The sequence below is a fragment of the Podarcis erhardii genome (genome assembly GCF_964252035.2).
Source record: "Podarcis erhardii genome assembly, chromosome: 15".
Classification (NCBI taxonomy): Eukaryota; Metazoa; Chordata; class Lepidosauria; order Squamata; family Lacertidae; genus Podarcis; species Podarcis erhardii.
Window position 1 is genome coordinate 8,052,914 of NC_138505.1, and position 27,639 is coordinate 8,080,552.

Below are 27,639 nucleotides of genomic sequence, written 5' to 3' on the forward strand. Positions count from 1 at the left end.
CTCCAGAACAAATTAAGTTCTTAACCCGAGGTACCACTTTAGCTAACGAGGTTTTCCGCTGCCGCTATGCCACTGGCGCACGATTTCTGTTCTCATCCTGAAGCAAAGTTCTTAACCCGAGGTACTTTTTCTGAATTAGTGGAGTCTGTAACCTGAAGCGTCTGTAACCCGAGGTACCGCTGTATTTGGTGTGGATGTGGGTGGCTGGCATCTTGCCAGCGCTGCTTCCAGCCACCGTCTAAACCAGTGTTTCCGAAACTTGCGTCTCCGGTTGTCGTTTTTTGGACTACAGTTCCCATCAGCCCTGACCACTTGGTCCTGCTAGCTAGGGATGATGGGAGTTGTAGTTGGGGGAAACAGCTGGAGACCCAAGTTGCAGAAAGCCTAGTCCAAGCATTTTTAGAGTATTGGTGGTTTTGTTGTTTTTTTAAAAAAGGAGGGGATAGGAAATTTGAGGTTATGGGGCTCAACCCAACCCCAACCAGGCCCCTTCCCAGGGTGACCAAGAAGAAAGACATATGCAGAAACCCTAACTTCAGCGGCACGGTGGCGCCATCAGGGCAGCAGAAGGAGGAACAGGGGTCCCAAATGCAACAGTGGGGCTGGACTATCACTTTTGAAGGAAGTGAAACAAAACAAGGGAATCAGAAGCGGAAAGGTACCAATCCTGTCTCCCGCCTCTCCCAGCCTTCTGGGCACAGGGTTGCATCCAACTAAAATATCTACTCATTGAGTAGGCCCATTGAAACCAATGGAGCTAAGTTAGTCGGGTCTGTTGAGTTCCATGGGTCTGCTCTGAGTAGGACTGGCATAGGATACAGCCCCCTAAGGCATTTCAGAGCGAAAAACGAGGGCCCTTACCTTCTGCGCTTGAGCAGGCTCCGTGAGGATCAGCATGAAAAGGCCCAGGCATATCTCCTCGTGCTGAGGGGCTCCTTTGCACACCTGGAGGGGCAAGACCGGAAGGGTTATCTAACGGCAGGCCAAACCTCAGAGGGAAGGTGCGGGGAGAGGGAGGAAGGAATCCGTAGAGCAAGCAAGGACTCCCAAAGCAGCAACAATTTAAAATAAAATCAAGATGCTTTCAGAGTCCTTCCAAGCTGACTTCAATTAAGGATGCCTGGAAGCAAATTGTTTATTTTTATTTATTTAAATAATTTTTTATTTGCTTTTCTGTTTGATCATATCATCAACACCTACTGTGTTACAATCAGACACAGGATAAAAAGAGAAGGCGGAAATAACATAAATATAAGACATATGTATTTAAATAATAATTTATTTAACTCTCATAAACCTTAACTTGTACTCCCCTCCCATTCTTTCCTTGGTTTCCTATCTGCTATCTTTTCAAATGCTATCTTTTCTTACTCCACTAAGTTGTTTTCATTACCTTACACTATCCCACTTTGCAACATCTACCGCCGAGTATTTTTCGTCAGCCTGTTACGCTTATTTTCTTGTTGTAATATTTTTTTCCCATATAATCTAAATATATAATGTCTGTCTTCTTTCAAATTCTTATCATCTTTATTTCTTAATCTGTTTGTCATGCTGGCAAGTTCTATATATACTCTCGTATTTTAAGGTGCCACTCATTTATTTTATTTAAAGTAGTTGTAAACTGGAAATATTGTGGCGGCGGTACAAAAAAAAAGAGGAGAAATTAAAAACAGAACGGAAAGCTAAAACAGTTAAGAACGTGTTAAATCCATCTGTTAAAGCAGCAGGAACAATATTCAACCCTGAAAATAGTCCGGCTGAATTTTCATTATTTTAAATAAAAAGCCTTAAGGAGGCTCCGTAAAGAGTTTCTCCGTAAATAGCTTCCCCAATGGGAATCCCGTAAGCAGGAGCTGAGTGCAGCAGCAGCGCTGCCTGCTTGCGATTCCCAACAGCTGGTATTCAGAGGAAGAGGAACTCAGCCATTGCGGCTGAAAGCCATGGACAGCCTTCTCCTCCACCACGAACTTCTCCGATCTGGTAAGAACACAAGAGGCCTGAAGCTGCATCAGGTCAATGGCCCATCTAGTCCAACATCCTGGAACGTGTCCAGAGGAGGGCAACCAAAATGGTCAAAGGCCTGGAAACGATGCCTTATGAGGAACGGCTAAGGGAGCTGGGCATGTTTAGCCTGGAGAAGAGGAGGTTAAGGGGTGATAGGATAGCCATGTTCAAATATATAAAAGGATGTCACATAGAGGAGGGAGAAAGGTTGTTTTCTGCTGCTCCAGAGAAGCGGACACGGAGCAATGGATCCAAACTACAAGAAAGAAGATTCCACCTAAACATTAGGAAGAACTTCCTGACAGTAAGAGCTGTTCGACAGTGGAATTTGCTGCCGAGGAGTGTGGTGGAGTCTCCTTCTTTGGAGGTCTTTAAGCAGAGGCTTGACAACCATATGTCAAGAGTGCTCTGATGGTGTTTCCTGCTTGGCAGGGGGTTGGACTCGATGGCCCTTGTGGTCTCTTCCAACTCTATGATTCTATGATCCTGTTGTCACAGGTTCGTCTCCCCAGTTGCAAGACCTGAGCACAGCAGCAGCAGCAGCAGTTCCGCCCACTGGCGATTCCTGGCAACTCGTAATCAGAGGCAGGCTCCCTTTGACAGCGGAGGCAGAGCACAGCCATCGAGGTTAGCAAATGCAGCCATCAGCCCCTCTTAGATGCAAGAGGCAGGGCTTTTGAGGACCCTCTGCAAGGTGACTCCAGCAGTGAGATACTCACGTGAGCGTTCAGGGCGTCGTTGGCTTCCCTCTCGGAGACCCCGCCCGTCAGCGATGTTACGGTGCCCATGCATCTTTCGAGCCTCTGAAAAAATGAATAAAGGAAAAAATGGGTGAAAGGTGTTGAAAAGTGTAAATGGAGAAGCCCAGGGGTTGACCAATGGTTTGTCATCCCAGGTGAGGGGGGGGGGGGGAGAGAGAACAGCAGGGGCAGCCCTGTTTTCCTGATCATCTCTATCCTAACATCTAGATATAAATCCCTCTTTCTTATCCTTTCCCTTCACAAGGTTATTCCAGACTCAGCCAGATTTCTGTTCTTGAACCTTGACTTTTAAGGTATTCATTTAGGCACTCCCATTCTTTTTTTTTACTTCACTTTTTGGTTTTTGTCTTATTACGTCTGTCAATTTGGCTAATTCTAAGTATTCTGAAAGCTTACATAAACACTCTCCCCTAGTGGGTAACTGATTCCCTTTCCAATACTTAGCCACCAGGATTCTTGCTGCAGACGTGGCATATAGGAAAAGTTTAGTTTTGTCTTTTGGAATATCATCATTTAAAATTCCTAAAGGGAATGCCTCTGGCCTTTTACTATATGATATTCTTAGTATTTTATTTCTTCGTGGATCATGCTCCAAAATTTCCCAATTTGGGGGCATGTCCACCACATATGGTAGAAGGTTCCTTTTTGTTTCTTACAGACAGCTACTTCTGCTCACCTGGGGCAAGCAAAACTTGTCTCCAAGCAACCAGACAGGGAAGTTTCATCCAAAGTTGGTTCTTTTAGGCTGCTACAAATGATGAACACAGGGAGGTTTTTTTAATGTTTATGTTTTTTCAAGTATAAGGGAAGAGTTAAAGGGAAAAGAAGAAGTCCTAGACACACCCCATGGGAACAATTGATAGAGATATTCAATAAAAAAATACTTATTAAAACATATGTTAAATAAGAGAATCTGTCCATAGCCTTCTTTGAGTTATGGTTATCATCATCATCATTATTAATTAAACTTGCATACTGCCCTTCATCTGAAGATCACAGGGCAGTTTGCAACATAAAAATACAAAACAAGAGCACAAAATACATTATAAAACAAAAGCAAACCACAAATTCCCCTCCCACAAACGCATGGAACGGTTCTAGAGAAACACCTCTGCCTGGTGCCTAAAGATATGGATGGGGGGAGCATTCCACAAATGGGGAGCCCACCCAGAGAAGGACCATTCTCGTTTTAACGCGATCCGGTCCTCTCGTGGAGGAGCTAGACAAAGACCTCAGGTGATGATCACAGGTCGGGGTTGTTGCATATGGGGAGACATGGTCCTTGAGCTATTGTTGTCCTGAGCCATTTAAGGCTTCATATGTCAGAGCCAGCACTTGATTTGGGTCTGGAAACTGTCATCTAGTGCGGTTGGACCAGGATTGGCATTTGCCACAGTGAGCAACCTGGCTGATGAATTCTGCACTGGTTGAAGTTTCCAAACTGTCTTCAGATGCAGTAATCTAGCCTAGAGCTTACCAGAGCAAAAAAAAACAGAAGTTAAACGATCCCTCTCCAGATAAGCTGGACCACCAACTGAAGCTCATGGAGGGCACTCAATGCCACTGAGGCCACCTGAGTCTCAAGCAACAGCAAAGGATCCAGGCAGGCAAGCTCCCACCCATGCGGTCTAGGGAACCACCCACTAACTGTGCCTCAATTTTATCTGGATTGAGCTTCAGTTTGTTGGCTCTCATCCAGCCCATTACCGAGGCAAGGCAATGGTCAATGGTCCAGCACTTCCACTGCCTCACCTGCAGATATAAAGGAGAAGCAGAGCTGTGTGTCATCAGCTTTATTGCTGATGACAACATACTCCAAAGCTCAGCAGTTCCATGTGGATGTTAAACAGCACAGGAGATAAAACTGAACCCCACATTGAAAGCTCCACAGGGCTGAAGAACACTCCCCAAGCATCACCCTCTGGAAACGACCATCCAGTAGGGCTGGAATCACCGTAAAGCACTGCCACACACTCCTAACTTGGACAGCCTCCCCAGAAATATACCACGGTCAATGAATGGTATTGGCAGCTGCTGAGAGGTCAAGGAGAATTAACCTACAATCCCACTGTCTCTCTCCCGACAGAGGTCATCATACAGAGAAACCCAAGCAGCTTCTGTGACAAAACCAGGCCAAAACCCCAACTGAAATGGCTCTAGGAGATCAGTTTCATCCTACAGTGCCTGGATCACTTGCTCAAGAACCTTGCCCAAGAAGGGGAGACTGGCAACTGGTCAGTAATTACTTAGATTTTCTGAATCCAGGGAGGACTTCTTAAGGACTGGTCTTCTCGTTGCCTCCTCCAAACTGGGAGGGGACCACCACCTCAGGCAAGGAGGAATTAGTCATGTCCCTGGCCCAGCCAGCTATCCCTTCCCTGCCAGTTTTTATCAGCCAAAAGGGGTGAGAGTTCAGAGCGCAAGCGGTCCGATTGAAGCACCTTGTCCACAACTTGAGCCTTGCCAATCAAAACTCACTCAACAAGACCAGACAGTGCTTGAGACACCCTTGAGATTCATCTGCTGAAACAGCAGAGTCAAGGTCTCGATGGATGCAAGCAATTTTACCCTCACAAACAAGTCAAAGCCTTCGGGCCTGACTGTTAAAGGCCCCGCAACACCCAGAAAAGCTCTGCCAGACGGAACAATGAGGATACAATGGAAGCAACAACAACAACAACAATAATAATTTATTTATACCCTGCCCATCTGGCTGGGCTTCCCCAGCCACTCTGGGCGACTTCCAACAAAAGATTAAAATACAGTAATGCATCAAACATTAAAAGCTTCCCTAAACAGGGCTGCCTTCAGATGTCTTCTAAAAGTTTGGTAGTTATTTTTCTCTTTGACATCTAGTGGGAGGGCGTTCCACAGGGCAGGTGCCACTACCGAGAAGGCCCTCTGCCTGGTTCCCTGTAACTTGGCTTCTCACAATGAGGGAACCACCAGAAGGCCCTCAGTGCTGGACCTCAGTGTCCGGGCAGAACGATGGAGGTGGAGACGCTCCTTCAGGTATACTGGACCGAGCACAGTACACCTTATATGCTGCCTTGGCTGCCACTAGGTAGGCTCGATGGTGAGCCCTCGCCAGTGTTCAATTATATTCAACCAGAGTTTTTCTCCAATCGCGTTCAAGCCGCCTCCCGGCTTGTTTCCTCACTCTGAGCTCTGAAGTATACCAGGGAGCCAAGTGGGCTCCACAAAGAAGGAGAGGGTACTCAGGCGGGATCATGTCAACAGCATGAACCATCTAGATGTTCTACAAGTCAGCCAGGGTTTTTAAAGCAGCATCAGTTGTATCAGCCGAGAAATCACCCAGGGCCATCTGGAAACCCAATGGCTCCATCAGCCTCCGAGGGTGGACCATCCCCATAGGTTCCCCACCTCTGCAAAGGGAGAAAGGTGTTCAGAGCCAGAATCTCAACAGGAAGTGATCTGACCATGACAAGGGACTGATGCAAATACAGTCATACCTTGGGATGAATACGCTTCAGGTTGAGCGTTATCGGGAAGTAACGGAACATGTTACTTCCGGGTTTGAGCAAACGCTCAAAATGTCATGCGCATGCGCGGAAGTCGCGAAACGCGATTCGCGCACACGCAGATGCGCAATCGCGTCTTACATTCCTTTCAGGATGCGAACAGGGCTCCGGAACGGATCCCGTTCACATCCAGAGGTACCACTGTATCCCCCCACTTCCCGCCCAGCCAAGAAAACAAGCTCCAGAGTCACATGCGTTGGGCTGATGATGTGTTGGGATAGCCCCATGGTTGTCACGGCTGCCGTGAAGTCCTGAGCCACCCAGGAGCTAACTGCTTTGGCATGGATCTTGGAAGCCCCCCAACACCAGCAGTCTGGGAGTCCTCAACACCAGCTGTCAGCTCAGACAGGCAGTAAACCAGCAGAATTGCCCTGGCTACCCAACACCAGGAACGAACACTCTGGACTCAGCTGGGCAGAGAGCGCGCAGAATCTCTACAGGGCTTCATCAACTACAGTCTGTTAGTTTGCCCGTTAAAGCGAATTCCCATAAAATGCTGCCCAGAAATGGACACAATATTCGAGGTGGGAACTGACCAAGGCAGAAGAGACTAGTACTATTATTTTCCTTGCTCTGGAGACTCTACTTCTTCTGTTGATGCAGCCTAGAAATGCATTTGCTTGTTTTTGCTCCGTGGGATGAAGAGGAAGCGACTCTAGTTTCCCAGCCCTTGTGATCTCAGCCATTGAGAATCAAGCCAGTTTCTCTATTGGGGGGGAGTGGGTTTGACAGGGAAAACACCATGTGCATGCCAAGAGCTAGAGACATATGTCATTTGTCACCCGCGTGTCTGTGTTGGGAATGGGGGGGGGTAGCAAATCCAAGGTCTTTCCCCATAGATCTTTTTCCTGCTGCTGGAAGGGCCTCATCAAAGCGCTCTTTGATGTCCCTAAGTTGTGGCAACTGAAACGAGAGAGGACACCCAAAGTCCCTGCCATCTCCTCCTCAGGAGACCCCAGGGGCCGCCGTAATTTCAATGTGGCCCCTCCTCCGAGTCACACTTCCTAACATACAGAGGCGGCTTTCATCCTTTCAAAGGGGGTGCGGAAAATTCTCACCAGGGACAGTAATGCTGCCGGCTTTGTTGAAAAGGAGCAGCGAGTAAGTCTTCGCTTCCCACCCCAGCTGGCCAGCCTGCACACACACACACACAGGCCCATTAATATTGCAGAGTGTGTGCCCTGCATGTCGTGGTCAGAGCATGCAAGGAAAGGGGTCAGGGGCAGACCACGGGGTGACACCCCCCTCTGCGTGAGTGATGGTGTTCGCAAGCTTTTAAGTCACTTCTATGTCCTATCTCGCTGCAATAGTGGTGCGCGACGAGGGAATGTTATTTGCAAAAAGGACCAGGAGGAACTAAGAAACACGAAACCTGATGCCACGCCTCTGGAAGAAGAACCTAGCCAGCCTGCTGTGGATTTGTCTAACCTTCCCTTAAAGCCTCACAAGTTAGCAGTGGCAGTGAATCCCACAGTTTAGTTATGGACTGTGTGTAGAAGGACTTTCTGTAATCTGCCGACGCTCAGCTGCTAGTGCTATGAGAGAGACGAACTTTTCCCTATCAACTTTCTCCATGCGGTGTATAATTTTATAAGCTTCTATCATGTGACACACGCATTGTTTCGAATGTAGAATTGCAAGGAGAACCCTGCAGCTGGGAGTCAGCAAAAGGCCCATCTAGCCCAGCATCCTGTTATCACAGGGGCCAACCAGGTGCTGCGATGGAAAGCAATACCAAAGTTATCCTCACCTTTGATTGGTACTGAAAGGTATACTGCCTCCGACAGGGGAGGAAAAGCACAGCCACTGTTGCAGAAAACTTTGATCTAGTCTGGCATCCTATTCCCACAGTGGCGAGCCGGACACTTCTGCAGAGAGTTCCCTGGGAAGTGGGGTTGATTTTTAAGCCATTGTGAATTGTAGGTCGGGGGGGGGGGGATAAGGGTCTTGTAACAACTCTCAGCACACTTAACCAAAGCTCCCAGAATTCCTTAAGGGAAGGCACAACTGTTGAAAGTGGTATCATCCCAGCACTTTAAATGGATGGTCTGAATGCAGCCTAGGTTCCGCTCAGTCGACCCATTGAAATTGAATGGACATGACTAACTTAGGTCTATTAATTTCAATGAAGTCATGTCCATTCATTTCAATGAACCTATCCACACTGAGCAGAACAATGGTCACATTTTAAGCGCCATGATACCATTTTAAACAGCCATGGTTTCGCCCAAAGAATTATGGAAGGTGCGGTTTGTTAAGGGTGCTGAAAGGAGACCCCTGTTCCTCTCCCAGAGCTACAGTTCCCATAGTTCCCCATGAAGAGGGATTGACTGTTAAACCACTCTGAGAACTGTAGTTCTGGAGGGGGAATAAGGGTCTCGTAACAACTCTTGGCGGCCTTGACAAACTACAGCTCCCAGAATTCCTTGGGGGAACCTGTGACGGTTTATAAAGTGGTGCTTTATCTGCATGGAGGGACGCAGGTGGTGCTGTGGGTTAAACTACAGAGCCTAGAACTTGCCGATCAGAAGGTCGGCGGTTTGAATCCCCGAGACGAGGTGAGCTCCCATTGCTCGGTCCCTGCTCCTGCCAACCTAGCAGTTCGAAAGCACAATCTACAAGTAGATAAATAGGTACCACTCCAGTAGGAAGGTTTGCCAGAAGTGGCTTAGTCATGCTGGCCACATGACCCGGAAGCTGTACGCCGGCTCCCTCGGCCAATAAAGCGAGATGAGCGCCGCAACCCCACAGTCGGCCACGACTGGACCTAATGGTGAGGGGTCCCTTTACCTTTACCTATCTGCATGGGGTGAATGTGGCCTATGACTCCTCCTGATGCTGGCCACTGGGGGCTGCAGCCCCACAGCTCCTGGAGGGCTGGAGCTTCCCTGATCCTTACGCTTTCTCCAGTCAGCACACACTCATGGCAAGCCTTTGGTGGTCTCCATGCCTCCATCCCTCAGCTGTGCAAAGGGGAATGTTTCCTTGGTGACGTTTCAAGGTTCCATCCCTCTGAAGTTCCAAGAGCCTTGACGTTTCCGTCTATCTCCACAAGCCAGCCCAAGGCCAAGCTGACATCCGCTTTGGAAAGCTGCGCTGAGATTCTGGAGGTGGCATTTATGCCCCTTGAGTCAGAGCCAGGAGAATTCCAGGGGGAGAGAAAGAGAGCGAGAGAGATAAAATACCCCACCTCCCTTTGAAGACCACATTTTGATCACTCCACACCACACGGCAGATTTTCAAGGAGCCTTTGGGCCACGGCTGTTTCAGACGCATCTGTTTTTCATTCGCGCCAAGTTATTAACGCACCGGGTCCAGGAAGGTCAAGAAGAGACCAGAGCTTCCTTGAGTCTTGTCACCCAAAGGAAGCGATAGGCAGGAGTGGATAACTGAGGAAAAGCTGCAGCTGGGTGGGTAGAGCAAATGGTTTGCACGCAGAGCCTCCCAGGACCAGCCGACAGCAGTTCCAAACCCGGCTGGGAGAAAAACTGGAGAGCCACTGCCAACCAGTGCAGGAAGTACTGAGCTAGATGGACCAACAGTCTGATTCAACATAAGGCAGTTTTCCATGTGCTAGACCTGGCCATAGTTTGAGGGTGAGAGAATGTGAGCTGATGTGGAAAGATAAGCCTCTGGGCCTCCTCCTCCAACCCATTCCTTTATCACAGGTCTCTAGCCTGGGGTGGCAGCCAGGACAGCTGGATTCTGCACACAAGAACCACCTTCCTGGATCTGACCAGAGGCCCATCTAGTCCAGCATTCAGTTTCCACTAACCATACATCTCTGGGAAGCCCACCAGAAGGACATCATAATCATCATCAAATTTCTTATACCCCTCACATCTGACTGGGTAGCCCCAGCCACTCTAAATGGCTTCCAACAAAAATATGTGCGGGGAAAAGGAGAAAGAAACAACAACAACATCAAACATTGAAAGCTTCCCAAAACAGGGCTGCCTTCAGATTATGTAGAAAAAATTATATAACTCTTTGACATCTGCTGGGAGGACATTCCACAGGGCGGGTGTGACTACCGAGAAGGCCCTCTGCCTTGTTCCCTGTAACTTTGCTTCTCGCAGTGAGGGAACAGCCAGAAGGCCCTCGGAGCTGGACCTCAGTGTCCAGGCTGAACAATGGGGGTGGAGACGCTCCTTCAGGTATACAGGGCCTCTTGGGGCTTTAAAGGGGAGCACCAACACTTTGAATTTTGCATCCTGGATTAGTTGTAGTTTCCGAGTCACCTTCAAAGGTAGCCCCACGTAGAGCGCATTGCAGTAGTCCTAGCGGGAGATAACGAGAGCATGCACCACTCTGGCAAACCAGTCCACAGGCAGGTGGAGTCTCAACCTGCGTACCACACAGGACCTTCACCGCTTTCACTGGTTCTGATTTATATGAGAAACAAAGCTGGGTACCATCCAAATCTTGATGGATACCCAGTCCAAACCCCCTGGTGATTGCTCCCAGTGGTTTCATATAGATCAGGCTTCCTCAACCTCAGCCCTCCAGATGTTTTGAGACTACAATTCCCATCATCCCTGACCACTGGTCCTGCTAGCTAGGGATCATGAGGGTTGTAGGCCAAAAACATCTGGAGGGCCGAGGTTGAGGAAGCCTGATATAGATGTTTAAATGCATGGGGGAGAGGATGGAGCCCTGAGGCAACCCACAAGGGGTCTGAATACTCATCCCCGACACCACTTTTTGGACACAGCCCAGGAGGAAGGAGCAGAACCACCATATAACAGTGCCCCAATATGCTGTGGGTTGGACAGGGCAGATGTCCAAGGCCGTTCGATTCAGCACACTGAAGTCAGACAGAAGTGGGTGGGAATACAGAACCACTACACTTGGGCCTCCCCTGAGCTAATCTCTGAGTCCCAGACTCAAAACATTTGTTCTGGCAAGCCGGCCTCCACTTAACGTCACCGCTTGTGACATTCAGTTGGCACAGTGGTTAGTAACACACACTTGGTGAGCCCACCAGCCCGAGCCCACCCACCCTAAATCATATACCCACCCCCCAAATCAAGATATCACAGGTACAACCAATCACTGCTGAGGCCTGGTATTCTACACGGAAGAAAGTCACGGTGTTGACATGGCCCTAACCTACTTCGCAAGGTCGCTGTACACACAAGCCAGCCTTGCAGTTAAGTCCGGGACATTCATGAGCAAACGGACCCCTAGCCCTTGCGGAAAAGCAACAGCAGAGGTTCTGGCAAATTAAGTGGCTTGAATTGCATCATTTTCCATGTTTGTCAATCTTGTTACTATTTTAGGAACGAAATGTGTTGTACTGTACCCTGGGTTTGTTTTTGTTTTTTTAAAAAAAGTAACAAAAAATAATTCAGGACCACGAGACAAACAATCCTCCCTCTCCAAAAGGTTGTACAATACATTTTTTTAAAAAAAACCCCTTTCTTATACAGCAATACTGCAGTGAGAGCCCTGCAGGATCAGGCCAAAGGCCCATCTAGTCCAACATCCTGTTCTGACAGTGGCTAAGCAGAGAGGCCTAAGCGCAAGCCTCTAGCTGTGGAGGCAAAGCATAGCGATCCTGGCTAGTAGCCACTGACAGCCTTATCTCCCATGAATTTATCTAATCCTCTTTTAAAATGGCTGGGGAAACCCAGCCAGATGGGCAGGGTATAAATAATATTTATTATTATTATTATTATTATTACTATTACTATTATTATTACTATTATTACTATTACTATTATTATTATTACTATTATTATTATTACTATTACTATTATTATTACTATTATTATTATTACAGTGGTGCCCCGCAAGACGAACGCCTCGCAAGACAGAAAACCCGCTAGACGAAAGGGTTTTCCGTTTTGGAGGCGCTTCGCAAAACGAATTTCCCTATGGGCGTGCTTCGCAAGACGAAAATGTCTTGCGAGTTCTTGCAGGGTTTTTTCCCTCCCCCCCCCTTTTTCTAAGCCGCTAGGCCGCTTATCAGCTGATCCGCTGAGCTGATAAGCCGCTAAAAGCCGCTAAAAGCCGCTAAACCGCTAATAGCGCTAATCCGCTAAGGTGTCAATGGGCTTGCTTCGCAAGACGAAAAAACCGCTATACGAAGAGCCTCACGGAAAGGATTAATTTCGTCTTGCGAGGCACCACTGTATCCTGTTTCCTATTTCCCTAAATATATTGTAGGGAAGCGCCGCAGCTCAGCATCAGAACATCTGCTTTGAATGCAGAAGGTTCCAGCTTCAATCCCCAGCATCTTCCAGGAGGGCCGACAGACAGACCCTGTTGTAAAACCCCTGGAGGGCAGCTGCCAGTCTGCATAGGCCGTTCTGAGCTAAATGGACCGGTGGTCTGAATCTGTAATAAGGCAGCTTTCCACGTTCCTCCTCCAATAACTTGTGCCCAGTGTTAGAAACTCATCAGCTAAGTACCGAATGGCACCTTCAACCTGGGAATGCCTAGGCACCATTTTTCTTCCAGAGGAGTTTATTCTAATTCTTATTATTAACTCCATTTATATACAGTGGTACCTTGGGTTACATACGCTTCAGGTTACATACACTTCAGGTTACAGACTCCGCTAACCCAGAAATATTACCTCAGGTTAAGAACTTTGCTTCAGGATGAGAACAGAAATTGTGTTCCGGCGGCGCGGTGGCAACTGGAGGTCCCATTAGCTAAAGTGGTGCTTCAGGTTAAGAACAGTTTCAGGTTAAGTACAGACCTCCGGAACGAATTAAGTACTTAACCTGAGGTACCACTGTAGCGCTTTCTATTTTAAAGGGGGGGGGGGAATCTCATAGCGGTTTCACAACACATTGAAACACCAAATAAAACAAATTCAAACAAATTCATAAAACAAATTCATGCTTCAAGGAAAGTATTTCAGATCCTTCCCTATGTGGCATATTGCTTTCCCCATATTTATTTACCTACTGTATTTTTCTGTGTATAAGACTAGATTTCCTCCCAAAAAAAAAAATTAGGTATAAAATTGGTCTTATACTTGGGTAGTGCTGAGAGGTGTTTTCTTAATTTGGTGTCCCCCCAAATAGGGGACGTCTTATACATGGGGGCGTCTTATACACGGAAAAATACGGTACTTCATTTATACAGCTGCCCCATAACATAAGGACTCTAGGTGTGTGGTGTAATGGTTAGAGTGCCGGAATAGGACCTGGGAGGCCAGGGTTCAAATCCCCGTTCAGCCATGACGCTCACTGGGTGACCTTGAAGTCAGTCCCAGCCTCCTTTTTACCTACCTCGCAGGGTTGTTGTAGGGATTAACTGAGGCGGGGGGTGAACCATGGGTGGGAGATCAATGCAACAGACAAGCTCTTCTCCTCACCAGCTTAAGAAAGCTGGAGGGGGCAGCCAGATGGAGATGTCAGTCACCCAAAGATCTCCATGTGGTTGCAATTGGACCTGCGCCTGTCGCAAATCGCACCTGGCTGATTTCTTAAATTTCTTGTGACACCGCCAAGATCAACTGCAGTCTACCGGGGGCTCAAGGCACCTCCTGGTTTTCCTGCCTGCCGGTGCAAAAGGGGGGCTGTCCATCACCTGGCAAAACGGAACACAGCCAATGGCTGCTGTTCTGCATTTGGCTTGGCAGGTCACATCACTGCTGGCCTAGCACGGGTGTCTCTGGGCCTGCCTCCCCCTCTCTGCACTCCTGCTGCCTGGCTCAGCGAGGAATATTCAATGGCACATTGAGAGGAGGGCCCCTGCATCGGTACACTAGAGAAGCATAACAGATCTGGCTTGTGACGGCATTGTCAGGAAGAATAAAACTGGCCACACAAGTACCGCTACCAAAGACAGCACAAATCCAAGACTCTGCTGCCCTGTGACTTTTTGCATGCTTTTCCTCACCGCTGAACTTTCAGGTGATAATTGATTCGTACATAAGAGGTGCTGAGGGTGTCCAGCAGCGGCCAAGACACCTCTGATTGCATTTCCTAGCAGAGATGCCTTTACTGGGAAGGAAGTCTGAGAAATGCTTTCCCAGGAAATGTTCCCAAGGAGGTAAATTGTTAACCGAGACACATGCTGCACCCCTTACGGACACTGCACCTGGGGGAGGGGGGGGTAAGGTGGCCCAACGCTGGATCTGGGCCCAGGAAAAATGGCAACGCGGAAAGGATTCTGAGCATGTGCAGGTGGCTGAATTGGTCTGAGGGGCACTAATTCTGTACACTTGACAGATGCACAGACAAGTTGCATAGAAGTCATGCACTGCCTATGATCACACACGGGGCTAAACCATAGTTAAAGGCAGTAAACTCCCCATGATATTCTTGTGGGAAAGCTGGTAAAATGTGGACTGGGCAAGATGGATTTGTAGCTGGTTGACTGACAGAACCCAAACAGAACCCTGGGTGCCACAGGGTTGTGTTCTGGGCTCGTTGTTGTTTGATGGTTTTATAAATGACTTGGATGAAATGTGTGCATTTGTGTGTGTGTGTGTGTGTGTGTGTACATGTGCATACACACGTATATACACATATACCTTTAGGATTCAATATGACCTTGCAGAACTGGGCCAAAACTAACACAATTAATTCAAGAGGGACAAATGTCAGGTTCTGCACTTAGGCAGGAAAAACCAGCTGCACAAATCTAAGATGGAGGACACCTGGCTTGCCAGTAGTACACGTGAAAAGGATCTGGGGTTTTAGTAGACCACAAGCTGGACATGAGTCATCAGTGTGATGCAGCAGCAAAAAAAAGGCTAATGCTATTCTAGACTACATCAACAGAAGTATAGCATCCCAATCAAAGGTAGTCATATTACTGCTCTGTTCTGCCTTGGTCAGGCCACACCTGAAGTCCTGCGCCCAGTTCTGAGCACCACAATTTAAGAAGGATATTGACAAGTTGGGATGTGTGTGGACCAAGGAGGGCAACTAAGATGGTCAAGGGTGTGGAAATTAAGCCTTATTAGAAACAGGGAGTTGGGTATGCTTAGCCTGGGAGAGACTGAGAGGAGCTTTGATAGCCATCTTCAGATCTCTAAAGGGCTGCCACATGGGAGATGGGGCAAACATGTTTTCTCCTGCTCCAGAGGGTAGGATCAGAACCAATGGGTTTAAGTTACGAGAAAGGAGATTCCAGCTGTACATCAGGAAGCACTTTCTGATGGTAAGAGCTGTTCGAAAGTGGAACGGACACATTAGAAGGTGAGGGACTCTCCTTCCTTAGAGGTTTTTAAGCAGAGGTTGGGTGGCCATGTGTCGTGGATGCTTTAGCTGTCCTGCATTACAGAGGGTTGGACTAGATGACCCTAGGGGTCCCAACTCTACAATTCTATGCCTATAAACAAACCATGGCTAAAGTGCTGAGCTAGCAAATTACGCAAAACCAAGATTCATTAACTAAGGCTTACTGAAACCATGGTTAAATGTTATGAGCAAACCAGGCCACTATCCCAGACATTGGCGAGGGCAGGGATGAACAGGAGAAGAACCCAGCTGGATCAGAACAAAGGCCCAGTGAGGTCAGCATCCTGTTCTTACAGTGGCCAACCAGATGTCTGTGGGAAGCCTGAAAACAGGACCCGAAAACAGGACCTGCAAGCAACAGAGGCACATTGTCTCTGACAGTGGAGGGAGAACAGAGTCGCCGTGGCCAGAAGCCACAGAAAGCCTTATCCTCAATGCATTTGTTTAACGCCCTTCTAAAGCCATCCAAATTGATGGCCATCGCTACATCTTTTGGGAGGAAATTCCACAGTCTGAACATGCATTGTGTATAGTTGTAATTTATTCTGTCGGTCCTGAATCTTCTAGCACTCAGTTTCATCGGATGACCCTGGGTGCTACTGTTATGAGGGAGAATCTCCCGCCACATGAGGCAGAATCTTATACACCTCTATCACGGCCTCTGCTACTTGCCTTTCCCCGCTCCCCCAAACATAAAAAACAAGATTTAATCTTTTGTAGAGGAGTTCCTGCAACCACTTGATCATTCTGAACACAGAAAATAGCCATCGTGGCTAGTAACCACAGGCAGCTTAAAGGTAAAGGGACCCCTGACCATTAGGTCCAGGCGTGGCCGACTCCGGGGTTGCAGCACTCATCTCGCTTTACTGGCCGTGGGGGCCGGCGTACAGCTTCCGGGTCATGTGGCCAGCATGTCTAAGCCACTTCTGGCGAACCAAGGCAGTGCACGGAAATGCTGTTTACCTTCCCACCAGAACGGTACCTATTTATCTACTTGCACTTCGTGCTTTTGAACTGCTAGGTTGGCAGGAGCTGGGACCGAGCAATGGGAGCTCACCCCGTTGCTGGGATTCGAACCGCTGACCTTCTGATCGGCAAGTCCTAGGCTCTGTGGTTTAACCTTAGCCTCCATGAATTTGTCCAATTCTGTCTTAAAACCATCCAAGTGGTGGCCATCACTGAACTATGGTACTTTGTGAAGATGTCCTTCCTTTTATCTGTCCTCAATCTTCCCACATTCAGCTCCACTGAGTGTTCACAAGTTCTAGAATTGTTATGGGAGAAGGCCAGAACTTTTTCTCTATGCATTTTCTCCAAACCATGCAAACTGTTATAAACTTCTAGCACCTCTTACTCACCTTTTGTCTAAACTAAAAAAAGGCCCAAACACCGCAACATTGATCATTTTGGCCGTCCTTCTCTGAACCCTTTGCAACTCCATAATATCCTTTCTGACTTGTCCCAAACTGCACACAATATTCCAAGAGCAGTCACACCATAGACTTGGAACGACGGCATCTGTGTAGCGGCAACTTTCTTCTCAACCTCTTTCCTAACAATCCCTAACATGGAATTTGCCTTTCCCACAGCTGACGCACACTGGGTTGACATCTCCACTGAGCTACCGTCAAGGACCCAGCTCTGCGATTCTTCAATTCTATGACCCATTCCTGGCACCGGGAGCAATCCTCAGGCAGTGCAGAGGCTACGAAGCCCAGTGGAAAAAGTATTGCAGCCACGCAAAGGCGTGGGCCACATCAACTTTCCAAAAAAGTCCCTGCAAGTTACCAAGCCATAAAAAAAGCCATCAGGCCATCTTTGTAAGCCGCTCTGGGCACAGCAACCTCAGCTCACCAGCTAAGAGTGGAAGCTGGCCTATCAGGGCAAATGGGGCACTGACCGCAGTCATTCCCCACCTGCCTGTGGTCTGACATATATCACCAGTAAGGGGGCAGCTCTGGCCATCATTGTCTCGACTCCTGGTCTTTCTCACTTCTGCCCCATCAGTCCCATCGGAAATCTGCCACCGCTGCTAGGCAGCCCTCAGAGAAGCTGCTGCAGCCTCACTCTTCCCAACTCTGAAATGGGAACTATATCCCCCCTATTGCACTGAGGAACCGGCAGACTCAGAAAGCAGCCTGCAGACCTCTCAGCACTTTGTCAATGTCAATTATAGCCACAGTCCCCAAACCCAGGAAATAACCCACAAGAGCTCCATAACTTATGGTTACCGAAGAGCACATTCTGCGTTCCGCCAGCCAGATGCCGTCAGGCCACATGGGAAGAGCTTGCTGGGTCAGGCCAACGGCCAATACTGGACTAGGTGGGTCACTGGCCTGATCCAGGAGGCTCTTCTCATAGATACAGCATCCTGTTATCAGAGCGGCCACCCTGACGCTGCTGGGAAACCCACAATAGGGACACAAATACAAGAGTGCTCACGCCTGCCATGATGTCCAGCATGGGATATTCAGAAACGTAACTGCCTCCGACTATGGAGACTGTTGCATAGCCATCGTGGCTAGTAGCCATGAACTGGTCGAGGCTTAAAAAAAGCACAATTAGGAAGACAAATGCAACTTTCTATGTCACTTGCCTGGTGCTGGGCCTAGGAAGCCAAACGCCTCTTGTTACTCCAGAGGCATAGCAGGCCCACTTTTTATTTTAAAAATTATTATTTGTATGCCTTCTAAGGAGAAGCACTGTCCCACACAGTCACCCACACCCTCCCTTCACCTTCACCCCCCCGGGCACCTACCTCCTCTAACTCATCCTTGGCATCCAAGCTGGTGTAGATCAGCAATTTCCCTCCACCTCCTCCTGTGGTTGCTGCACCCCCTTTCCCCTTCTCCATAGCAGGTGGGGGTGGGGTGGGGAAGACACCCCCTTGCTCCCACACTCTCTCTCTCTCTCTCTCTCCCTTACCAAAGTGGGGCGGGGGGTGAGATCAATGGGGAAGCCCCACACTCACCCCCCCTGGACTTTCCTCAGTGCCCTATTTGGAGGCAGGGGGAGAGAAACAGATGTGGGGAGGGGGGCTAAGGGGCAGGGGGATTAGCTATGGGGCAGGTGGAACTGACTCTCTATTTAAAGTCACCACCACAACACACCACCTGTGATAGGTGCCCCACTATTTAAGGGGAGCACTTTGTAGGGGGTGAGGAGCGGGGGGGACTTTTAAGTCTCCCCCCCAAAAAAAAAAACCTATTGTGGGGAGTGGGGGATCCCTGCAGCTCCAAATTTGGAGGGGGTACTTTTGCTTGACCAATGAAACTCTAAAGGGGGAAAAGTGGTCAGACTTGAGTGGGGGTTAAGTGGGGAGGTGAGTTGGGGGGGGCCCTCTCCTAGCTCTGAGGGGCGGGGCATAAGGAGTGGGAGGGGGTCTTCTGGGGGCGGGGCTTGAGTCCCAGGGGGCGGGGCTTGGGGCAGCTAAGGGTGGAGGCGAGGGGTGACACTCTTTTTATAGGCGTGTCTCTCTTTCAGGGACAAATTTTAAAAAATAAAAAGGCGAGGGGGGGATATATATAGAGATAGGGGTGGGGGGGAGTCTCTGCTACGGTGGGGGGTAGGGAGGGGGGAGCGTGCGCGCCTCCTCGCCCCCCACCACCCAGCCGCACAAGACCGGAAGTCGGTGCTTTGGGATGAGCGAGTGTGTGAAGGGAACGGGCGGAGGAAGAAGCGCAGCCCTCCAAGCACAACCGGAAGGGCCCGCCTCTCCTCCTGCCTCGTCTTCGCTCTCGGCCTATCAGGGGCCAGGGAGGCCGGTGAGTGGCAGGAGCCGTCCCAGCGGGCCAATGATTGGGAGTTCGGGCGGGGAGGAGGAGGAGGAGGGAAGGCTTGGAGTCCGGCCCCAACCTCTCAGCGGAGGAAAGACTTAGTAAAAAAGGGTAAAGTGACACGGCTGCTTGTCGCTTCCGGGTTGGCTTCTTGCGAGGCCTCCTGGTTCAAAGGCTCTTGTTTGCGGGTGGGGAGGAGCAGAAGTAAGCGCTCTGTCCATTGGGTGGGAGAAGGGCCGGGCAATGGTAGCCTGGCTGCTATTGGGCAGCAGCAACCGGGTGCACTTCTGGCCCCCGCCTTTCCACAAGGGCAGGAAGGAAGACAAGGAATTGGTTTTTCTTTTTTATGATGTCCTGCCTCTTACTCAGAGTAGGCCCACTGAAGATAAAGGAATTATACAGGCCCACACCTTTCGCTTTAAAACACCCTTTCCAAAAAAGAACTGTAGTTTACCACCCACAGAGCTACAATTCCCAGCATCCTTAAAAAACTATAATTCCCAGGATGACCTGGAGGAAATAATGCCATTTTAAAAGGATAGGGGGGGTGCCATTAAAGCACCACAATGATGCTTTAAACAAGCATGGCTTCCTCTGAAAGAGTCCCAGGTACCATGGTTTCGTTGAGGGTGCTGGGAATTGTAGCTTTGTTGTGGGCAAACTACAATTCCCCAGACTGGGGGGGGGGGCTGCGCTTTAAATGTACATAGCGGAGCAAACCCGTGGAAACCAATAGACCAAAGTTAGTCGTGCCCATTGACTTCAGCTGATGTTAGCTATTTTTTTTTAATAATTTTTATTGGGTTTTTACATTTTATAGCAACAGACACACACACAAAAACAAAAACACACAGATACAATTTCATACCCTAATTTTCTTTACCCACTTTCATTGACTTCCCCCCACCCCCTCCTCTTACATCCCAGTTCCAATAATTAATTCAGCAAGTTCTTACCTAACCTCTTAAACATATTCTTATTGCTTTTAAAAATTTAATTCTTTTTGTTTATCTATATTCACCTTATCCAATTCTCTTATAATCATTAATTTCTTTTTTTTTTAAGGTCGATCTAACTTCCCTTCCACAAATTTTTCCCTTTATTATATTAATTGTAGGTCACATTGACCAAATAAACAAATCATAACATTTTATAAGATGTTAGCTATTGCCTTATTCTGTTCTCATGCAACAAGGCAGCGATGACCATTCACATGCCAAAGAAAGAAAAGGCGGGGTACATACATTGAAATAAATAAATAAGTGGGAGTTTATTTATGTGCTACTCAATCGTAATTTGAGCTGGTTTTCGCTTTGAAACTTTAGAATAATTGCCCTGAAGACTGCTAAGGCCAATAGTTATAATTATTCCCATGTAATAGGTCCCTTCGTGGTTGCCAAGGGACGCAGGTGGCGTTGTGGGTTAAACCACAGAGCCTAGGTCTTGCCAATCAGAAGGTTGGCGGTTCAAATCCCCGCGACGGGGTGAGCTCCCGTTGTTCAGTCCCTGCTCCTGCCAACCTAGCAGTTCGAAAGCACCTCAAAGTGCAAGTAGATAAATAGGTACCACTCTGGTGGGAAGGTAAACGGCATTTCCGTGCGCTGCTCTGATTTGCCAGAAGCGGCTTTGTCATGCTGGCCACATGACCCGGAAGCTGTACACTGGCTCCCTTGGCCAATAAAGCAAGATGAGCACCACAAACTCAGAGTCGGTCACGACTGGACCTAATGGTCAGGGGTCCCTTTACCTTTAATAGGTTCAAAGTGGAAGGCGCCAAAGAGAGAGAGAGAGACGATAGCCTGGCAGAGTAGTTCCCACATGGTTAATATTGCAGTTACAGGTGAGGCTGAGACAATAACCCTGGTGTGTACTCCAGTCATGTTGCCTCATTCATATACGATATGAGGGAGAGACTTACAACAACTTTGCTGTGTATTCCCCAAAGCTGCAGCCCAATCCTTCCCATGCCCATTCCGAAGTTCAGTCCCATTGAGTTCAATGAGGCCTACCTTGCAGGGCTGTCATTATACAGAATCATAGAATCTTAGAGCTGGAAGGGACCCAAGGGTCATCTAGTCCAACCCCCTGCAATGCAGGAATCTTTGCTAAAATATCCATGACAGATGGGCATCTAACCTCTGCTTAAAAGGTCCACCACCACCTCTGAAGGGAGATGATGTTTAAAAGTCTAGTTTGGACAGCATTTTAAAATAGGGCATTATTATGCACGCAATATATACACCCAATATCTGCCCAATTTAGTGTAGATTTGGTGGTTTGGAAATTCCGCCCCGTGCAAAAAAAATAAATCCGCTTTTCTGAGTGCAGTAGAATTTAGCCAGAAGAAAATCCACAGCGAACCCGGAAGCTAGAACGCGGGGACTTGTGTATGCGAGTCTTCATTTTCTTAAGTCTATATGGGGGAAAGGGGAAAGGAAGGGTGGGGGCGGCGCGAGGCAAAGCAGCCCAACGGCAGCGCGACTCGAGGCCTCAGGCGCTCTTGGTGTCCCTCCCGTCTTGCGCAGGCGCAATGGTAGCTCGCCCTCAGCGGCCCTCCTCCCGCTCTGGCTTCTGGACGGGCTTCGAGCAGCGAGGCGCTCACCCCGGCGCAGTGCTCCCTCGCGCATGCGCCCTCCGCATCTTGAGTCGGCGGCTTGGTTTTCCCGCGCTGTCCGGCGGAGGCCCCTCCCTCCCCGCCTCTTCCTCTGAGGGCGCCCGTTGGGCCTCGTCGTCCTCCTTGGCCTGTTTTATAAGTACTCCAAAGCAACGCCCCACGAACACAAAGAGTGCCGTGCGTGCTTACTCCCGAGTAAGTTGCGCTGGAATGTCACAGGTGTGAGGAAACGTTTGGCCGTCTGGTTATTTCTCAACTACAACTCCCATCAGCCCCCGCGAGCGTGACCAATGGCAAGGGATGATGGGAGATGTAGTTCTGCGACGCCTGGAGGGTCAAAGTTTCTCCACGCCTGACAGTTGACATCTTTTTATTTTATTTATTTAACAATATTCACATACTGCCTGATTCTTTTTAAAAAAAAAACAACACACACCCCTGAAAGTGGTTTGCAGAAAGAATAAAACAATAAAATTATAATAATAAAAACATTCAGAAAATTAAAAACCAGCAATGAGCTAAAAACAACACATTAGCATTGCAGATATTTAGGTAGGCTTGTGCTTGCCTAAACAAAAATGTTTTTTGCAGGTACCGAAAAGAATACAGGGAAGTTGCCTTCCTGGTGTCAATAGGCAGGGAGTTCCAAAGTGTAGACTCCACCACACTAAAAGACTGGATTCTTACCAATGCAGAATAGGTATGTGGAACAACGCCAGTTGCACCAATTGAAGTGGTCAAGTGGGCGCATTGGAAGATGGCCGACAATAACATCTCTCTGACCCATACGGAGTAATTAAGAGGCGATTCTTCACACAGCTCTTGTTTATTCAGAGGCCAGAACTGAGCTGAACTGAAGGGTTCAGCCAGCCTGCTTATATGGAGCTCCACTACAACGCAACAGTAACAACTTTCTGTAACTATCCAATCACTGAACGTCACTTTCAATTCCTTATTTGCATATGTGGACCGGAGTGAAAACTATCGACAGTATCCCCTTGCTGGCCCAGGGTGAGAACTTCAGTACATAACAGGCATGCCGTGGGGCAAGGCGATCTTGCAAGTTGTAAAGGGGTTTGTGTACTAATGGTAACATCTTGAACTTGCCCCGGTTGCAAAACACCAAGCAGTCCAGATCTCTGAGCAGAGGTTTTAGATCCTGACAAGGTTCCTCGCTCCGGTCAGCAATCATGCCACAGTATTCTGCCCTAGCTGCAGCTTCCGTATCAAGCACATGGGAAGCCCCACATAGAGCGCATTGCAGTAATCCAGTCTTGAAGGAACCATAATTTAATAGCAACAAAAAATATATACTGTATATAGCTCAGAGACAGCTTCTGGTTATAGGCGTATAATGCAGATTTTCATCACCACAATTTTTCGAAGCAAACTAACAAATGGTGTACTAACTTACCGTGAAATGTGGCATGACTTTCTTACAGATCTCATTATATTAAAGAAATTACATAATGTACTGAACGTACTGAATACAGACAACAATGGCAATAAAGGGCAATCATCACGCCTTGTTCCTCTTTAAATTTTGTTGGCGTACACTAGAATCACAGAATTGTAGAGCTGAGAGTCATCTATTTCAAACCCCTGCAATGCTCTTAGCTGAAGAATCCCTGACAGGTGAGCATCCGAACTCTGTTTAAAAACCTCCAAGGAAGGAGATTCCACTCTTCACAGCTGAAGAGCTCTAACCCTCAGAAAGTTCTTGCCAACGTTTAGTCGGAATCTCCATCCTTGCCATTTGAATCCATTGATTTGAGTTCTACTCTCTGGAGCAGCTGAAAGCAAGCTTGCTCCACCATCCATGTGACAGATCTTCATATATCTGAAGTTAGCCATTGTATCATTTCATAGTCTTCTCCAGGCCACAACACCGTGTTGGAATAAAGCAAGCATATCAACCCATTTTTCAAAAGCACCTCCTAAATATTCTTGGTAGAAAAAAATCTGATTCTGTCAAAGGCTTTCTCTGCACCTAAAAAGAGGAAGATTAGACGGTCCCCACCACCCCATTTTGGGCATATCTCAATACAATCTGTAGCTTCCCTGACATGCTGATCATCGTTTTCCGTTCCTTATAAAGCCTTTTGGTCTCGTTCTACATATCTCTGGGTTTATTTAGCCTCTTTGCTAATATAGCGCTCCATATTTCTGCATCCCGGTTTACTGGGGAGATTGGCCTGCGAGGCCGTGGGATTGTCATAACTTTTCCTGCCTTTGAAAGCACCTTTACGACTGCCTCTGACCACAGCATGGGCAGTTTTCCCAGTTTGCAAGGACTCGTTTATCATCCTTACATAGCATGCTATAATTTTGTCTGAGACCATTATATAAAACTTGGCCGCCACCCCTGATTGACATATTTCTGTCTCTAATTCAAACCACATTTGTGGCTTAAAAGCCAAACAGAAAACGAGATGTCGAATAATCGAGGTGTTTCCTTCAAGGAGCTCCAAGTGGTATATGCCTTTCCTCTTTTATCTTCACAACAGTCCTTTAAGGGAGTTTAGGAGTGCCTTTGTGCCTGGGTTTCATACAGGAATCTGGTTAGATGCAGTGAGATGTTGGTCACTAGATGATCCAGAAAGCTCTTCCAAAGTTCGTAAGATGGGCGCAAGGCCTCACACAATCAGCTTCATGAGATGAGTAGGAATCTGAACACGGGTCTGCCAAGTTCTTAGTCCAACACACTATCCACTTAACATATTGTTAAGTTGTGGGTGAACATATCAGACGACACAGCGATTCTTCAAACAGCTCTTGTTTATTCAGAGGCCAGAACAGAACTGAACTGAAGGATTCAGTCAGCCTGCTTATATAGAGCTCCAGTACAACGTAACTGTAACAATTTTCTAAAACTATCCAATCACTGAACGTCACTTTCGATCCCTTATTTGCATAACTATCTACAGCATGCCCCTGCTGGCCCAGGGTGAGAACTTCAGTACATAACACATATCTGCAGATCAGCCTTCCCCACCTGGTCCCCTCCAGATGTTAAGAACACAAGAAGAGCCTGCTGGATCAGACCAACGGCCCATCTAAGAGGATCTTTATCAACATCTTTATCAACGACTTGGATGATGGACTCAAGGGCATCCTGATCAAATTTGCAGATGACACCAAACTGGGAGGGGTGGCTAACACCCCAGAGGACAGGATCACACTTCAAAACGACCTTGACAGATTAGAGAACTGGGCCAAAACAAACAAGATGAATTTTAACAGGGAGAAATGTAAAGTATTGCACTTGGGCAAAAAAAATGAGAGGCACAAATACAAGATGGGTGACACCTGGCTTGAGAGCAGTACATGTGAAAAGGATCTAGGAGTCTTGGTTGACCACAAACTTGACATGAGCCAACAGTGTGACGCGGCAGCTAAAAAAGCCAATGCAATTCTGGGCTGCATCAATAGGAGTATTGCATCTAGATCAAGGGAAGTAATAGTGCCACTGTATTCTGCTCTGGTCAGACCTCACCTGGAGTACTGTGTCCAGTTCTGGGCACCACAGTTCAAGAAGGACACTGACAAACTGGAACGTGTCCAGAGGAGGGCATCCAAAATGGTCAAAGGCCTGGAAACGATGCCTTATGAGGAACGGCTAAGGGAGCTGGGCATGTTTAGCCTGGAGAAGAGGAGGTTAAGGGGTGATATGATAGCCATGTTCAAATATATAAAAGGATGTCACATAGAGGAGGGAGAAAGGTTGTTTTCTGCTGCTCCAGAGAAGCGGACACGGAGCAATGGTTCCAAACTACAAGAAAGAAGATTCCACCTAAACATTAGGAAGAACTTCCTGACAGTAAGAGCTGTTTGACAGTGGAATTTGCTGCCAAGGAGTGTGGTGGAGTCTCCTTCTTTGGAGGTCTTTAAGCAGAGGCTTGACAACCATATGTCAGGAGTGCTCTGATGGTGTTTCCTGCTTGGCAGGGGGTTGGACTCGATGGCCCTTGTGGTCTCTTCCAACTCTATGATTCTATGATTCTAAGAAGAAGAAGAGGAGGAGGAGGAGTTTGGATTTGATATCCCGCTTTATCACTACCCTAAGGAGTCTCAAAGCGGCCAACATTCTCCTTTCCCTTCTTCCCCCACAACAAACACTCTGTGAGGTGAGTGGAGCTGAGAGACTTCAGAGAAGTGTGATTGACCCAAGGTCACCAAGCAGCTGCATGTGGAGGAGCGGAGACGCGAACCCGGTTCACCAGATTATGAGACTACCGCTCTTAACCACTACACCACACTGGCTCTCTACTGTAGTCCATCCTCCTGTTCTCACAGGGGCCAAGCAGATACCTGTGGGAAACTTATAATCAGGACCTGAGCACAAGAGCGCTCTCCCTTCCTATGGTTTCCAGCAAGTGGTATTCAGAAGCACTGCTGCCCTCGACAGTGGAAGCTGCTACTATTGGCTACTAGTAGCTGTTGATAGCCTTTTCCTCCCTGTGTTTGTCCAATCCACTTTTTGTCTAAAACCACCCAACCTTGGAGGGTTGATAGGAAATAATTTTATTTATTTATTTATTTATTTATTTATTTATTTATTTATTTATACCTACCCTGCCCATCTGGCCGGGCCTCCCCAGCCACTCTGGGCAGCTTCCAACAAAATATTAAAAGACAGTAATGCATCAAACATTAAAAGCTTCCCTAAACAGGGCTGCCTTCAGATGTCTTCTAAAAGTCTGGTAGTTGTTGTTCTCTTTGACATCTGGTGGGAGGGAGTTCCACAGGGCGGGTGCCACCACCAAGAAGGCCCTCTGCCTGGTTCCCTGTAGCTTTGCTTCTCACAGCGAGGGAACCACCAGAAGGCCCTCTGCGCTGGACCTCAGAGTCCGGGTAGAACAATGGGGGTGGAGACGCTCCTTCAGATATACTATACTTTAAAAGATTACTCTATGAAAATGATGCATAGATGGTATTTAACCCCTGATAAATTATCTAGAGTGTATAAGAAGGTTCCTAATAACTGCTGGAATTGCAAACAAACAGGTGGCTCTTTTTCTCCACATGTTGGTGGACTTGTAAGAAAGCAAGGGTATTTTGGGAAACGATATATGATGAGATAAAAAAAAAGATGTTTGATGTGACTATACAAAAGACAAAACGCAAAACAACCCTGAAGCTTTTCTGCTAGGGATTATAGGGACAGAAGTTCCAAAGAAAAGATGGTTAAGTTGTTTATGTATGTAACTACAGTAGCTAGGATTCTTTACGTTCAGAAACGGAAAGGTGAAGAAGCTCCCACCAAAAAATGGATAAGTGATGGACTGTGCTGAATCAGCAAAGTTAACTGCTAAAATAAGAGAGTGTAATGAGGATTGTTTCATTGAAGAATGGAAATGCTTTAAAGAGGGACGTGGGTGGCGCTGTAGGTTAAACCACAGAGCCTAGGACTTGCCGATCAGAAGGTCGGCGGTTCGAATCCCCGCGACGGGGTGAGCTCCCGTTGCTTAGTCCCTGCTCCTGCCAACCTAGCAGTTCAAAAGCACGTCAAATGCAAGTAGATAAATAGGTACTGCTCCAGCAGGAAGGTAAACGGCGTTTCCATGCGCTGCTCTGGTTCGCCAGAAGCGGCTTAGTCATGCTGGCCACATGACCCGGAAGCTGTACCCCGGCTCCCTCGGCCAGTAAAGCGAGATGAGCGCCGCAACCCCAGAGTTGGCCACGACTGGACCTAACGGTCAGGGGTCCCTTTACCTTTAACTTTAAAGA

At 47.9% G+C, this 27,639-nt stretch overlaps 1 protein-coding gene and 1 long non-coding RNA gene across 3 annotated transcripts in view; one reads left to right on the forward strand and one right to left on the reverse strand.

Annotated features, from left to right (window-relative positions):
* INTS3 (integrator complex subunit 3) overlaps positions 1-19,055 on the reverse strand; it is a 93,105-nt gene extending 74,050 nt beyond the window's left edge. Inside the window, exons 1-3 of one of the 2 annotated variants that reach the window (XM_081840893.1) lie at positions 18,278-19,055; positions 2,727-2,810; positions 862-945 (exon numbers count right to left, since the gene is read on the reverse strand). In XM_081840893.1, the coding sequence (XP_081697019.1) occupies positions 862-945; positions 2,727-2,810; positions 18,278-18,373 (264 nt within the window). In that variant the 5' untranslated portion in view covers positions 18,374-19,055. The remainder of the gene's footprint in view (positions 1-861; positions 946-2,726; positions 2,811-18,277) is intronic. The other variant, XM_081840892.1, reaches the window with a different exon arrangement.
* LOC309330184 overlaps positions 1-27,391 on the forward strand; it is a 182,011-nt gene extending 154,620 nt beyond the window's left edge. Inside the window, exon 2 of the long non-coding RNA XR_014151354.1 lies at positions 27,278-27,391. This is a non-coding gene — a long non-coding RNA (uncharacterized lncRNA). The remainder of the gene's footprint in view (positions 1-27,277) is intronic.
* Positions 27,392-27,639: the final 248 nt, after the last annotated feature.